At 44.4% G+C, this 17,040-nt stretch overlaps 1 protein-coding gene across 1 annotated transcript in view; it reads right to left on the bottom strand.

The window, feature by feature from the left end:
• The window catches only part of AK5 (adenylate kinase 5), a 2,618,000-nt gene extending 2,601,713 nt beyond the window's left edge, over window positions 1-16,287 (bottom strand). The window contains exon 1 of the mRNA XM_086954134.1: window positions 15,979-16,287. Coding sequence (XP_086810260.1) covers window positions 15,979-16,038 — 60 coding nt within the window. The 5' untranslated portion in view covers window positions 16,039-16,287. The remainder of the gene's footprint in view (window positions 1-15,978) is intronic.
• Window positions 16,288-17,040: the final 753 nt, after the last annotated feature.

Raw genomic sequence — 17,040 nt, 5'->3', positions numbered from 1 at the left:
GAACAGTAGTTAAATAATTGTAGACATTTTTGCAAAAACGCTTAAGTATTAGAAAAGAACACACCATTGATATATAACATAGCTACATGTTTCCTTCTATACTGCAGATTCCAGGGCCTTGGCGAGGGGGGGGGGGGGCACTCAGCCTCACCCACTTCATAAAATAAAATAAAAAAACATTTAAACATAGGTCTAGCCTCTGGGATGGGGTTGCAGGGGCCGAAACCGCTCTCAAGAGGGGAGCTGCAAGGCCCCCTCTATTTGTATTTACATGAAAATAAAAACTGGGTAATGCCCCGGGGTATGGTGTCCCCGGGGCCCTATAGCACTTTTCCTAAATTTAAAAAAACAAAGCCGGCAACTCGCCTGAGGCCTTACCCCCTTTCTCCACTACTCTGCAAATGTGCCTCCTGGAACGCTCTTGGTTGGGGGATGCAGTCCCCTTAACTGTTAGGGGCCACCTAGGCCACCTGTAATGTCAAGTAAGCCCCACAAAGTGGGATTGCTGAGAGGTGGCCAAAGACCACGTCCCTTTTTACACCACTCTGCAAACTCATCCCTTGGCACAGTGTTGGTATGGGGGGGATGAGGTCCCCTTGAGTCCTGAGGGGCTCAGGACTACAGTGGTCTTCCTCCCCTAGCAGCAGTGTGCCAGGAGGTGGATTTGCAGAGTGGTGGAGAAAGGGGGCATGGCCTCAGACCACCTTTCTGCAATCCAGCTGTGTGAGGCTTACTGGAGGTAACAGGAGGGCTAGCTGGTCCCAACGGACCCTTAAAAAGGCAAGAGGACTTTATCCCCCAAATGTTAGTGCGCCAGGAGGTGTGTTTGCAGAGTGGTGCAGAAAGGGGCATAGCCTGTGGCCACCTCTCAGCAATCCCACTGTGTGGGGCTTACTGGAGGTGACAGGTAGGCTGGTTGGCTCATACGTACCCCCAGCAGCACAGGGGACTTCATCCCCAGCCAAGAGCACGCCAGGATGCGTGTTAGCAGAGTGGTGAAAAAAGGGCGCATGACCTGCTATCAGAGATCAGCAATCCTGCTATATGGGACTTACTGGAGATAATAGGAAGGGTAGTTGGCCCCAAAAGCCGCCTTTGGGGGTCAACTACCCCTCCTGTTACCTTCATTAGGTCCTACACAGCAGGATTGCTGAAAAGTTGTCAGAGGCCATGCCACCTTTCTCTAGCACTCTGCAAATATGCCTACTGGTGCACTACTAGTTGGGGGATAAAGTCCCCTTGGCTCCAGACGGACCTTGGAGACCAAGAAGCCCTCCTGGTACCTCCTACACAGCAGAATTCCTGAGAGCTGGTTGAAGGCCCAGCCCACTTTCTTCAACACTCTGCAAGCACAACTGCTGGGTAAAAACCTTAGAAATTCACTGAAAAAAACAAAGGTTTGAGGAACGCTATAGTTAGGAATTAACATTTAAAAAACCTTAGAAATTCACAGAAAATAATCACAGGTTACAGGAACATTATAGAGAGGCTGACATTTCACTTGTACAAAACCTGTGAAATGCAGCCATTATGGTTAGCTCAGCTAACTATAAATTGTGCCTCCGCAATGCACTGCTTATGACATCATAAATTACATCACTCATGACATCATTCAGTGACTGTTTCTAAAATGTTTAAGAATGTTTATATATATATATATATATATATATATATATATATATATATATATATATATATATATATGCTACGGTGTAATGAAGAATGAGTGGGTGTATGAGTATTTGAATGGATGATTTAGTGGGTGTATGATTGACTGTATAAGTGAGTGATTAAACGTGTCTTAGTGAATTTATGGGTTAACGCCTAATCTGTGTGAATGTATGTATCAGTTTGTCAGTTGATATAAAAGTGGTTGCATGGATTGGTGAGTAGGTACATGAGTGTCTATATGGGTTATCGATTGGTTGCCTGAGTACCTGTATGGGTGCATTACTCTCTGTGTTGGTGAGTGCGGATGTGTGTGACTTCCTACATGGCAGAGTGAATGGGTCATTCACTGCTTGTATGGGTTCATGAGTATGTGTGGGAAGGGCTGTATGGTTGAGTGAGTTTCCTTATAGCTGTGTCAATGAGTGAATGGACGTCTCAGTAGTATATGGGTGAGTAACTACATATGTCAAAGGCAGTATATGTGAGTGTTGGAGTATACATGGGACGATATGTGGGAGTGAGTTATTGAGAGAGTGATTGTATGGGTGAGTGTGTGCTTGTGTCAGTGACTGTATAGGTGAGTATGTATGTGTTAGTATCTGTAAGAAAAAGTGAGTTGGTGTCTGTATAACTATATAGGTGAGTGAGTGGCAGTGTTATTGACTCTATGCATGTGTAAGTAGGTGTGTGAGTAGTTCTATGAGTGTCTGAGGGTGTGTGTGTGGCTGTATGGATGTATGATTGGATATGTCCGTAACTGTATTAGTGAGTGTTTGTGTGCATGAGTGGCTGTATGGTTGAGTGAGCAGATGTGTGTGTAGACCTATAAATAAGTGGGTAGACCTACAAATGAGTAAGTTGGTATGTAAGTACTGGTATGGGTGAGTCTATAGTTTTGAGAAGGGTAGTGTGAAAGTTGGAGTGGGTGTATGAAAGGTTATTTGGAAGTGCGAGTGGATGCATCAAAGATTCTGTGGATGATTGTTAGACCTGGCATCATTGGCATGAGTCTCTCCTCCATTTTTTGTCCGTTTGCCTCCTCTGTTTACGATGTTTTGCTGGAATATTGCTTTGGGCACTGTGCCACTGCTGATCAGTGCAAGTGCTCCCTATGTTAAATTGGTACATTATTGGATTCCATGTTTGGCTTATTTGGTTCACTGTCAGTCCCTAGTATAGTGCAACAGGAGTGCCAGGGCTTGTAAATACAAATGCTGCTGGTGGGCTTGCAGCACTGGTTGTGCCACCCACAGAAGCGTCCTAGTAAAATATGTCTAAGGTCTGCCATTGCAGAACCTGCGTGCAGTCTGGTACTGCCATGCTGACTGTGCAAGTACACCTACTTGCCAGTCCCTAAAACCTTCCCTTAACTTCCTGTTAGTCACCCCTATGGAAGGCCCAAGGGCAGGGTGCATTGTAAGCATAAGGTAGGACAAGCCCTGATGTATGTGGCATGTCCCAATAGTGAATTACAGCCATTTTCGTCTTTCACTATTGTAAGGCTAACTGCTCTCCTTAGGCCAGAATGGGCTGCTGGAATTATTATACTATATAATCCTCGCAGGCTCAGAGAGCATGGTAGAATGTCGAGTTTAGTATCTCTGAACTCAGAATTTAATAACGCATCCTTTAGGGTGGATGGTTTTTAGATTCTTTGTTTGGAACTAGCCCTTTTAGAAAGTGGCTAGTTTCTTGTCTAAAAATCTACTTGTCTTTGCTGGTTTTGTGTGTGTGACAGGCACTACGGAAACACCCTATATGCCGGTACCACCGCAAAACTTCAGAAAAAACTCCAACGCATCCAGAACGCATCAGCCAGACTCATACTAGACATCCCGCGTAAAGACCACATTTCTGGTCACCTGAAAAACCTCCACTGGCTCCCCGTCAATAAGAGGATAACATTCCGCCTTCTATCCCACGCACACAAAGCACTTTACAAACTTGGACCCAAATGCCTCAACACACGACTTTCCTTCTACACCCCCTCCCGCCAGCTACGCTCCTCCCACCAAGCCCTTGCTGCTGTACCTCGCATCAACAAAACCACCATGGGAGGAAGATCCTTCTCCTACCTGGCGGCAAAAACCTGGAACTCACTTCCCATTCACCTTCGCCTCACTCAGAACCACCTAGCATTCAGAAAGCAACTTAAAACCTGGATATTCGACAAGTAATTCCCCACCCTTCTCCAAGCGCCTTGAGACCCTCTGGGTATGTAGCGCGCTATATAAATTAACTGAATTTAATTGAATTGAATTTAGCTGGGTGGCTCCAGAGGTCTGAATGAGTCAGTGTGGGGTGAATGAGGCATTTGCGTTTAGAGTGGAGGAAGAGTAGTTCCTGATAGCCTGCCCTGCCTGACACAATACTGGCTCCACCTCCTGCCGGGCGACTGATGGCCCTGTACCTGCCAGTGACAATGCTGGCTCCGCCTCCTGCTGGGTGGCTCAAGACCCTGCCCTGCACAGTGAATAGGCCAGATGCCTCGGCCTGGCAACACCCACAACAAACCCAGGATGGGGGAAATCTCCCTGCATGGACAAAGGGATCAAAGCAGAAAAGGGGTATAAGAGAAGGACCCCTGAACCAAAGAATTTAGATCACTTCTGACAAAGAAACCTATACCAAGGACAAGAAGCCTGCTGATCCAAGGACTTGCCTGCCTCTTCTGCCAGTGTGCTGTTTGCTGGGCGGAATCCTGCAGTTGCTTCTTTATTTTTGCCAAGGAACAAGGAGAGAGGAACTAAGTGTGTACTCTCAAGCTTTGCCAAGAAAATCTCCAAGGGCTGGAAGAGTGCCAGCCTCCTGTTGAAGTCACAGGGCTAAGGGACTTCACTATCTGCTAAAATTGCCTGCTGCTGGAATGTGGAAGTCCAGCGCACCTAAAAAAAACAGCAATCTCGACGTCGACGGATGCCGCCGAATCCAGCTCGACATCGTGGGTAAGGCTCCTGTGTCCCGCACCTTCGACGTCAGCCGACGGGCCCAGATCGAAGCCAGTAGCGACGCCGCTACCGATTGCCTTGACACAGCAGCCCCTCTCGACGCCATGAGCGCTGCTCACTCTTGCAACGACGACATCGACAATGACGCTGTATCCTGCTTCGCCACCGTGAGCGCTGCTCTGGCCCGACATCTCGACGCCGCTGCGGATCGCCCCGACGCCAAGGCTTGATCGACGCCTACACTTCCAGACGCCAGGGATCATCATTTTATTCATTCTAAAAGGTACTGTATTGTTGGAGTCTGTTTCGACTCCGGCTCGATATAGCACTCCTCGCGGTCGACGCCGAACCTTTGGAATAGCTTTACCCCGACGTCGTGTGACTCCGATGGGGGTTACATTGTTGCCAAGAACTGTGCTTTAAAGAACAAGAGTTACTTTTGTTGCTAGAGAACTATTTACTATGAAGAAACTTTACCTGAACTATTATTGTTCCCTCCAAAGAGTATTTATTGAGATTGTGGTATATTTTTGTCGTTATTTGGTCTTGTGCTAAGCCTTATTTAAATATCCTTATTTTTATAATACCTTCTGTGTTGTGTCCATTTGTGGTGTTTTCACTTTATTGCTGTATGTGGTCATAAATGCTTAACACCCTGCCTCTGAGATAAGCCTCTCTGCTCTGCCAAGCTACCAAGGGGGTGAGCAGAGGTTATCTGAGTGTGTGATCCCCTTGCTCTGACTTGAGGAGGTGGGTCCCTATTTGTCAGAAGTGTATACCTCTGCCAACTGGAGACCAGCCGATTCTAACAATGATGTCATCAGTGATGTCATTTGAGATGTCATCAGTGATGTCACTGAGCATGTCTTAAGTGATGTAATATGTGACTTCATAAGCAGTGCATTGCGGAGCGCAATTTATAGTTAGCACTGCTGAATTTCACAGGTTTTGTACAAGTGAACTGTCAGCTCCACTATAACGTTCCTGTAACCTTTGGGTTTTTTCCGTGAATATGTATATATCAGAATAGAAGGTAGTCAGAATGATTCAGCAGTGCACACTGCTGTCAGTGCTAGAGGTGGGGGTAGACCAGATCCCCTGATTGATTTTATACAAAAAGTAGAAAGAATACCGCTGCACAACAGTCTTCCAGTAATAGGCACAATTTAATAGCGATTAGCAAACACCGACGCGTTTCAACTCCAATGTGTCTTTCTCACTGTCAGGGAGTCCTGTTTCAGTTTTGATTTATCTGCAAACACCCATCCTGCCTATTAGGAAATATTCTGGGACTTGAAGTCAACATAATGGAAGTGATTTAAAAACAATGTATGCATGACTTGGCAAACCTAAACGTTTTGGTGCTGGGCATTGTGATCTTCACGTGTATAGTGCAGATGTTATTCAGTGTGCCAGTATGCATTTCATATGTCTATATAATCCATCGCCATCACAGTGGCTCATTGTGGTAATATAGGTGGGTTAATTAAGCAGTTTTTGTACTAACAGCTAAGTGCCTGGAGTATCCTAGTATCACACACACATACACTTCTCATAAGCGGAGTGCTCAAGATTTTAATGATTGTTGTGCAGGGTGTGGGGAATTGGACACTCCCACTAATTCCAGCTGAGTAACTGAATAAACACCAATTATAATTGATCAGGTTGAAACCCCATATGGTGTGTAAGAATCCTCGAGTGTATAACTGTTAACTGAGCCACAACTAGATTTAATGGCTACTGTTGCTAATGGGGGTGTAATCAAAGGGGAACAAATCACTTGTCCTGTGTGTTACCAGGTTCTGGTCATCTTAAGAACCCTCATTCACGAATTAACCGTGGGTGCGGTATTTCTTGGTTCTCTGCTTGGTAGGGTACGTGAAAAGCATCATCATCTGGTCTTGGTTATGCTTTCCTCCACCTGGAGGAAGACCGACTGGTATTTACAGTTGTGATTAGAAAAAGTGAAAGTGTAGTGTCCTTAAAATGTCCTCCATCTATCGATCTTAGCTTTATTGTGTCCAGGATGGGGTAAATGTAACAGCAAGGTGGAGGTGTAGAAGATAGTAGAGCTACTGTTCTATCGCACCTGTTCAAAATCATAGCTGGTCGACATATTTCAGCCAATGTATGCCCAATCGGGTCAGCGAGCTTTCTTCAGGACCACAGGAATGCATATTATTAGGTATTAATGTGCAGGGGTAAGTTGTGCACTTATCCTTCTTCTTAAGTGCGCCTGTTTGCACACTTGCGAGTTCTAGATGAATTTGTGTCTATAACTTTTCTGGGAGAATTTGGGGCTCCATCGGGGCACAGGTGGTTGAATTCTCTCCCTGTGGGGTCCTTTGAGCCACTTGTGCTAATGCCATCTTCCGCCAAGGGGCACGGAAAAAGGGTGCCAATGTGCGAACAGGCGCACTTAGGAAGAAGTATGCAGCCATGTTTGTCTGGACTGGGCTGAATTCCTCCTTCAACATAATACCCACATGGGACTTATCAACATTTCTAAAGAAAAGACTAAAGTTGAAAGCTTCAATACAAACTCACTGAATACAAATGCACAGCGGCAGTTCTCCCATGGGGGCGTTTGGGCGCCGCCCCACCTGTTTTCTCGCCATGCGAGAAGAAGGCAGAAACAAATGGTAGTTATATATTTATAACTACCATTTGTTTCTGCCTGCCCTTCTTGCACGGCGAGAAAGCAGTCAGTCAGCCGAACTTCCTGGTTTCTCGAGCCTCAGGGCAGGGGGGAGTGGCTTGGGGGAGTGGCTTGCCCACTGTTGTGAATACGGACTGTTTGGACAGCCTGAGAGGCTGTCCAACAGACAGTATTAGCAACAGTGGGCAAGCCGCTCCCCCAAGCCTCCTCCCACTCTCCGTTCTGCAGGATGCAGACTATGAGAAATTACGTAGTTAGGGCAGCCGGCCGAACCAATCAGCGCCGGCTGCCATGGAGGGGAGGGAGGCTGCCTGCAGCCTTCAATGACGAGAGCCCACATTCAAAATCCAGCGGGAGCAGTCTCAGGACTCGAGTCAGGTCAGCGCGGGAACGAAGCCAAGGTAAGTTTTTTATATTTATATTCATTGTATTTTTAATGCAGTTCGACGTGCCAGAACGTCAGAAAACTTGTGAGTGCAGTAGCTGGTCATGTATAGATCAGGGAAACGTGGCAGATTGGGCTAGAAAATGCAAATTAGAAGGCGAAGCCGTCTCCTTGCTTGGGAACATAGATAACTTGTGACCTTGCTTTCAGATAAGCGGACAGATCGATGCAGTTCAACTTTGCTATACGTTGCAGGTTTTCCTGCATTTGAAGGAAGAAAGACACAACTGATCTTTTGTAGTCAGAAAATAGAACCGATTTAAGAAATAAGCTGCAAAAACCCGCATTAAAACTGTTTCGAAATGTAAATAAACTAGTGTATTAAAGTTACAATGGCAGCCGTTTGCTTTGCCTGTTTGCAGTTTTCAAGGTTTTTGTGCACCTTCTTAACTAAACTGTGTATCTGCTGGCCTTCTGCTATGGTGGAATTTTTCATTATACTGCGTCTGCTACCGTTTTGCCAGCTCAGTAACTGTTCCTCTGGTATGTGTGCTGTACTTTCCGCTTTCATTGATGTAGTTTGGAAATGGTCTGTTTTCTAATTTGGGATTTTTAAGCTTACTCCGCAGTCTATTGGTTGTTCATGTGCTAATTACAGGAGCTTGGTCCCTCCGTTTATGCTCTGGTTCAGCACTAGAAGTGTTTATTTAATATTATTTAAAGGGAGTTGTGCAAACAACATTTCAACTTTTGTGTTACCTTAAATACCAGATGTATAACATGAAAAACATCACCTGAGGTTGTAGCACGCGGAACATGCCACGTCATATGAACAATAATTACCATCAACATTCTCTTTCTTAGTGTGCACGGCTGCAAGAAGGGGCCACCCTCTGTTCCTCTACCACGCATTCTTTGTATTTTTCTGTAGCATGATTAGTCTTGTGTACCCCTGGGGACTCCCACTTTCCTGTAATACGAGGTACTTGTGTTCAATTTAAATCATCCTGAACTGCTTGTAATAGTTTTGTAACAGTGACCACTTCTGAAAAGATTACGGTGCAATATTACCAGCAGTGCCATCGCATTACATCGGGCAGGTTTGCCAGCAGGTAGAAACTGAGTGCTTTACATAATAACCAGTTGCAAAACATAAGGACTAAGGATTATTACATGCGTTAAAAGATACAAACAGAAAAAATTGCAAATGTGCAAGATGTAAAGTCACACACAAAGAGAAGAGACTGGTGATTAGAGTTATCGTTTTTTTTTTCAAATGTTGCTACTAGGCTAGCTAGGCGGGCCCCCCAATCTTGCTTGCTGCTACACTAGCATTTTATTGATCGATATGGTTCATGCAAGGTTGCCACTCTAGTAACTGCTTGTATTATATGAAACATGGCCTCTGAAAGGGATAAAAAAGATGCATACACACAGCGTGGCAGATATTTCGGGACAATTTTGCGTTCATATTTTCTATAAATTGAGTATAAACGCTCAAAGTGAGTTCACCTTACCAAAAATATGTCAGTGCCACTACAAAATTCATTATGTATGTATGATTATCATTTTACGCCTCACCACTTTCAAATGTCACCAGCCGCCACTGCAAATGCAATACTAGGCAACTAGAAAGAACGCAAGACGGTATGTACATAGGAGGGATAAACAAAATGCCTTTGAAATTCTAAGTCAAACTGGAAATTACCCACAATATTTATGAATTTTTGATTTTACGGTTTCTGTAAAACTAAACAATGGCACATTGCTGCCACGTCAGTATATTTGCATGATGATGTGAGATTTTCACATGCACTAACCACTAAATGCATATAAAATCAAACAAACGTTTACTCCACTCCCAATAAGCCCATCTTTTAACTGACATCCACAGCAGCCACATGATATATGTGTTTATTTATTAAATCTTTAGTCACAGTAAACAAGGAGATAGGCCCCGAGTTAAACATCTTGTTGATACCAGTATACCATAGTGACATACAAAACAATAAAATTGCTTCAAAGCACATTGGGTTAATGTTTAATAGTTTACGGAGAACAATCTCTTTTCAAAAGTCTTTACAAGAGCTGTCGGCCATTTAAAGGAAAACGAAAAACACAAATGATAACAGACTAGAGACTTTAAATGCTTAGAAAAATACGTGGATACTACAGTACCTTGAAATTGGATGGTTGACCAAAATGGCTTCAGTCCACTGAAAAGTTTAGGAAAGGAATTATCTTCTGACAGATGAAAAGGGGCAAAGCATCTGGCTACAAATGTGTACTGCACTCTATTCCTTGTTGGTTAAAGACTCATTGGTTTAACTGAGTTATGAAGGCAATCTATATTTCAACACTAAGTTCCTGTAGTGTAAAGCAACAAAACAGATCAGATGTCTGTGGAAAGACAGGGACACTTTGTTTATCCTCAAGTGGGCTTCCATTCAGCATGAGGAATAAACTCCACCCTGTTCTCCCAGTGGACAAATGCCTAATAGAAATGGTAATTAATTGCTTTGGTGTCACAATTTTAAGTTTAAGTGGTATTTTTTTGTTTTTCACTGCTTACCACAGACCACTCCTGAGTAATGTACATACTCTCATATTTTGTGGAACAGAATCGAGTACATTAAATGTGTTGTCTTGTTACTTGTTTGGATGTATACTAAATGAACAGATGCTAAATCCATTCCACAATTTCATTATAGTTCTCACTTAATCTCTTGGTGTTGTTCTTCCATTGCCAGTAAGGGTTTAAAAATGTTACTAGTGCCCCCTAAAGTCCTCATATTAAACATCTCAATTTTGGCATATGTCACTGTATTGCTTCAGACGCAAAAGTGATACATAGGTATAAGGGTAACACTGCAGGGTTAAGAGAGTGATATGACTAGAGTGAGAAATAGATTGAAATCAATACACACCATATATTTAACAAAGAAAACACTCAAAACTAAAAGAAGGAAAATTGGTCAAATAAAATTGATCTTTGAAAGCTGCGTTGACAGCCAGACTGGCAAATGGGTTTCATTTATAAGGAATGATTATATACGGTTGTACACAATCGAGATCAAGCTCATATGTGTTTACCTGTTAGCGATGTGTTAGTGGGATGTATGAAAAAGGATGGGTTGTGAATATACTTGATATCCCTTAGCTAAAAATTAACAGTCAGATTATTTCTTGAACGTGTATTTATAGGTTTGTAATGTAAGTGTCATATGAAAATGTTGAATATGTTTTATTCACAATATTGTTGTTGCTATTCCTTAAATTACTATATTGACTGACTCAAATTTTGGTTAAGGTATTCTATAGTAACCAATTTAAATGGTACCCTTATATGGGAATGAATACTATATATTATAATTAAATGGCTGAATAGGTGTTTTGTAAAGTACACCTTTCCTCTGATTAAGATAGTTGGTTTCTTCAGCCTAAGCTTCCCTCTATAAGCAGTCCACTTCGGAGCGAACTCTGATTTACTCAAACTTAATTTAATATAATTGAGTCAACAATCATTTGTGCTTGAACTCTTGCCCAGTGACCTCTGGCCACATATTATGGACCCAAGTTTCCCTTCCCAACCCAATCTGAGATAGTAAAATGCCTTTATCATTCAATATTCACTTTAAATCACCCTTAAAGAACACTCATGTTTGCATTGGCACTCGTTTCTTGTATACAAGATCACTACACTGCATTTTACTTCTTGAGGCATTCCCTCATTATGTTTTGCTACCATTATAGGGATTTCTTCTCAAGTTGACAACCTGAACAACATCTATTAAGCCCTCTTTATCTCCATTGTGACATAAGTGCAGTGCATGTAAGAACTGTGGGGTGGGGAACTCGACAGACCACAGCAATTTTTCCCTCGTCGTCTGTCGAGCCCCCCTCACCCCTCCCCACCACTCTTACCCACACAGGCAGCTCCAGAGTTCATCTTATAGAAAAAATACATGAAAGTCATATCTCTTCACTGACAAACACAATGCCACCTGGCCACCATGACTCTGATCAATGGGATATATTCTCACATGGACAATCCCTTTTCTGCCCACGTGGACTGGGGTCAATGTACTTTATATACAAAACAGTGTCCACCGTGGGACTCTTATCTGATCACTGGGAAGCCCAAGGTGAAAATACTAATTGAGAGAAATGCACTAAAGGAATGCTGATAGGTAACATTTTCCCATGTTACCAAACAAATGGAGCATTTGATTACTTTCTATTGCATTTTCAATAATACTGGACATTTTTGTAAATACTCACTTGTATGAACACTCTAGATTCTCTATAATGTCCACACCAATTTCTTTTCCCTTTCAAATTTTACAGTTTGTTTTTGCGACTGCAACTATGGATATTACTTTGTGTCTCTCCTGAAACTTATATTTGTGGCATCTCTTTCAATCCCGATTCCTTTGCAGACTCACTCTTTTCTACAACTTGGGGGATATTATCCAGAATGTGCGATAATCATCGCCAAAATAGGTTAGCGCAATTTTTTATATTGCCGTCTATTGCGGGATAATAACTGTGTTAACGTCATATTCACAACACAGCGGTAACATGCAATAGTTTCCCGATAAGGTGTCAAATGTTGGCAATAAAATTACCAGGAGGGCGATAAAAATCTAAACCTGAATGTTAAAAAAGTTGTGATGGGCCCAACTGCGATATAAATTCAGCGATAAGCAGCACTAGGCCTGCAAGTCCCACAAGTCAGGTGGGAAAAATCACTATAAAAAGCGGCAACAAAAAACAACTGCGGAGCACCGTAGAGGTAGCCGGAGCAAGTACTGAGGACAACCAGAACCCCAAAAGCACCACGAGGACCCACCTGGGACCTCGGGGTCATGCATACTTGGTTCCCACCTCTCCCCGCGTTCTGCAATTGTGTGGATGAGGGCCCATGCCATTTTCGGAAGGTCAGCTGTCTTGTTCTACGATGCCTCTGTGGTAGTCCGGAGAGGGGTCCGGGGGGGGACCTGGGGTGGTGGCGGAGGGTGTTGTGGCCCTCTTGGGTCTCAAAGGTGCATGATTACTAGCTCCATGACATGTGTTGGTCTTCAGATGTGACTCTGGGCTGGGCTCCCTTTCATACTGCAGGCTGTCATCCTGCTTAACACCAGTAAAAGGAAGGTGTTAAATCCCTGCTGATAACATGCCTTTTCACCGTTTTTTGGATCTCATCGCAAATCTGGCTGGTTGCTGAGAATATCGCGAAGTGGTGTTTTTGTGTGTTTTTGCACGGAAATGCCAACTCTGCATATCATTAGCGTTAGTTGCAGCTATTGCTGAAAAACTGGCAGTTTGCGCCGTCTTGAGAATAGAGCGTAAAATCTATTGCCCCTTTTGCGGCGCTAAAGTGCTGATCAATCGTCGATAAATCCTTGAGAATATGCCCCTGTGTTTCTTCTATCACTTTGCACTTCTACTTTTTAAAAGTCCATATTTTAGGCTCTATGGCTGTAACTCCAACACTTTTCAATCTCCTCTTCAGCAGATTCCTTGTGCATTCCCAATGTGTAAATATAGCTTGACTTGTACCTAGATTTTCCTAAACTTGCAGTAATCTGGAACCACCCCCAAGTGGTAAAGTTCAAGGCACATTGTGCATTTTAACTTAGCTGAGGCATAGGGGTTCAATTGCAGATATTTTCAACAGGTAATGAGAAGAAAAACTAAAGCAAGTGTTGAAATCAGTCCATGGAGTGATAATGTATTCACATAGGAGGAGTCTGCATTCACGTGGCTTGGATCATGATGAAGTAGATTTTGAAGCCTATAATTGTGAATGGATGTGTCCGGAAGCAAGACTTCCAATTCCTCTGAAAAAGCAACGTGATCAGATGCAAATTAAAATTTACAGAGCATTTCTGTCTATACAGATGGTTAGACATGCTGGTCCAATCTGAACTTCACATCCCATGCAAGTTCTTTTTGAAAAACCAGGTTTATCATTAAACTGCGTCACATATTAAACAAGGGAAGCATGGATGACTATTATAAGGACACTTCATTAAGAAAAAGACTGGGTTTTTTCTAATATTAGTGTAGGCAACCTTCCTTGGCAGCGGAAGTCTTTTTCCAGCACAGATTACACGCAGTTCTCATAAAAAGGTTTTGTAGGGGTCAGCTTGAAAGGGAAGATCTTCTGTGAACTTAAATACATAACTGGCGCCTGCCTGAGTAGAGTGGTGTGGCTCACTGGTTAGAGGCGGCAGACCCGGAAGCAGAGGTCGACCGGAACCAGGGTTCGATTCCAGACGCGGCAGGGTCTTAGGCCATGGTCAGCGGACTCGATAATTCTCTCCTCGGTGCCCACTCCAACCATGGGTCCCACTCAGCAACTCTGGGCAATATCTTGCTTAATCTCTACTAACGGCCCCATCAGCGCCGGGGATGCTTGTCTTCACCTTGGAGATGCCCAGGAGGGACCATCTCACAGGGAAAGCCAGGATAGGTTCCCCAGTGGTATACAGCGCCGGGACGCCCCTTTGCTGGGGCAGCTGTGCGCTTTACAAGTATATAACATTTGCTTTTTTCATAGCATCTTCGGTGTGCGGGTTCTGGGGTACGGTTAATAAAGAGAAGGCGCGTGTCTCTTTTAGCTCCTGTGTGTGAAACAATCTTTTTTTGGGCTATTTTTGTTGTTACCTAATCGGGTTTGTTTTATCTTTTTTGTGCGAACGGAGTGTGTGTTGCCACTAAAACTTTAACTCCTGAGACAATTCTACCCCTCAATGCATGGCTCCACATTCGCAGGTTTCAATCCCGACATCCTCTTAACCGTTTCAATCTCTCAGCTTCGATAAATCGAGTAGCACGGGCTTGTAATTAGCACCAACATAACATTCTCGCTGAGCACGTGCATTAAAGTGTATGATGACTTATTGTGGCTTATTGAAAGATTCCCGATAGATGCATTAAATAACTTTTCTAAGAGGGTACTCCCTATTCTAATCTAGCGTCCTCCCGTTCCAGATATACGGGCAACATTTAAAATAGCAGCCGGTAACGTGGGATGGAATACAGTCTATAGGGACCTCAGTCCCGACAAGCGGCGCACCGCGATAGGCTACAAAAATCGAGGCACTCGGAATTCCGTCACAAGTTAAGCGTGCAATGGCTTCTCCGTTCCTTGGAGACGAATGGACATAGCTCGACTCGGGTGCGAAGACGGAGGCCCTCGCGGCCACCAAGTAACCGCTTATTCTCGCGAATAGGATGATAGCAATGCCCTGGCGGCGTCAGGTGTGGGTTTGTACTTCTCTGTGTAGCCGTTGGCTGCGGCGCGCGCCACACCTGTGGAGATACAGAAAGTCACTCCCAGCCTGTACCTGGCGTCTCATCCGAGCGCGCGCGGTGCAACGTCATCCCCAAATCGCTCCAGCGAACAGGTGCAGTACGAGAGAACTGGACGGGGAGCTCGTGTTCTCGCAGTGCCTCAGTTTACACCAGTGAATACGGTCTTAGGGGAAGAGCCAGCCTCCCGTACCGCAACAGGACAGACGAGCCTGCATGTTCACGGGGGTGATGATACCACCGCGACCCCCTCGCTAACCTAACCCTCCACCTGCGTGGCTTTTGAGGGGCAAGCCGGGAATGCTGTTACATTGGTTATGCATGTACTTACAGTGATGCTGCGTAGATAAGGGGTGCCTGTTGGCTAGGAGATTGTACTTTTACAAGACTCGCTTTCTTAGACCGCATATATGCTTTCTTCCAGTGTAATTTAACATGTCGGAAATAAAAAGAAAGTTCGGGAAGCTGGTGGCGTGAACAAAAGAAAATTGTGAAATGTGGATGTTCAAATTCTTTCTTGTGCAAGAAGAACGACTAATAACATACATGTGTGCTCTCTTGGAGTGTGAGGATGTTCATTTGCACCAGTTCCATAAATTATCTATAGGACTCAGTTATAAACATCTGTTTTATTTACACAGGCCCAAGTGTGCCCCTCAGAAAATAAACAAGTGAATTTGTTCTGGTAAAAAAATCGACAACAGAACCCAAAAATGCACAATTACACAGCATATACCACGTTGCTTGATGCAACTGAAATATTAAATTTAGCAGTCGAGTAAATGTTCAAAACCCGATGCAACCGTAACAAATCTGCATCTTGTAAAACAACTGTATCTGCACAACTGGGGTTGGCATTAGGCTAGTACAATGACAGGTGCTGCAGGTAACTCCTCAGCATTCCATCGCACATCCTTCTGATCGCATTGCTTTTGCATCTCGGTGACTGTCACTCACAGGTACCACAGGTGGCACAGACCTACAGCCACGCTTACCTCAAACAGCTGGGGGATCTCTCTCCTCGCCAGGTATTCCTTGGCGTCGTTGACATTCATGACTTCGGCTGGCCGGTAGGGCACGTCAGAGGACACTTCTGCAGATTCTTGTGCACTTTCTGTGGTGCTCGCTTTTAATCGTCGCCTCCCTTGAGTCTGAGTGCAGCAGCCGCTTGCACGCGGTGAGAGGGGTAGGAGGCACGCGCTTCGTGCACCGGGTGTTGCTCAGCGACCGCCCAGATCCGAGGGATGGTTGAGCGCTAGATCCAGTCTCGCCCCTCCCCTCTCCACTCCATACACGCTGTGTGAACAGATCCCAGCCTGCAGCGATGAACCGCGAGCTATTCCCGGCAGGACGGGCTCAGCAGCCTGCTCCCATTGGATACCACGGTGCCAACTCTGATTGGCCGTGGGAGATGCCACTTCTGAATAGATAATACGCTGGGATTTATCTTGTTCGGCAAACGCTGCTACTGCAGTCCCTGTATTACTCCCACTCATCTATGATTAGGAATAAAAGACTGTCGGTTAAAAACAGTTTCAAGATAAAAATGGTTTCCCATTACTTTTGCAGAATGTTCTGCATTTCCTTAACTATTTGGCTAGCTTGGACTTTTAGCAACAGTCCTGCTAGGTAGTATAAATGGCATAGGACACGCGCGATTATTTGGGAGTCGGACACTGTCGGCATGAGATGATCTGAACAGGTTAACGCCTCCAACTCTCCGACTTTCACATGCACATATCACTTTGCTGATACTGACCGAGACATGCGCTTTATAAGCAAGAAATAGAATTCTACAGGAAAAAATACTACCGAAGACCATTCGAGGGCGTGAGCTCAATGCCACCGAAGAGTACGTACAATTATTATACTTAAAGTTCAGTCTACTACCCTTGTGCGGCTTGAGATGCACGGACAACCTTTGAAGAGAGTGAAAAGCATGTACGAAGCACCAACGCTGCCTCCCAACCTCCCATCATTGTAAGAAGAGCTTCGGCATCGTAAGCCCATCGCACTGCACTGCACGGCACACCCGGCGTCATTCATGACATTACTCA

Source organism: Lissotriton vulgaris, chromosome 1_1 (genome assembly GCF_964263255.1).
Source record: "Lissotriton vulgaris chromosome 1_1, aLisVul1.2, whole genome shotgun sequence".
Lineage (NCBI taxonomy): Eukaryota > Metazoa > Chordata > Amphibia > Caudata > Salamandridae > Lissotriton > Lissotriton vulgaris.
The sequence above is the reverse complement of the archived record's forward strand: the minus strand, read 5'-3'. Positions and strand labels throughout refer to the sequence as shown.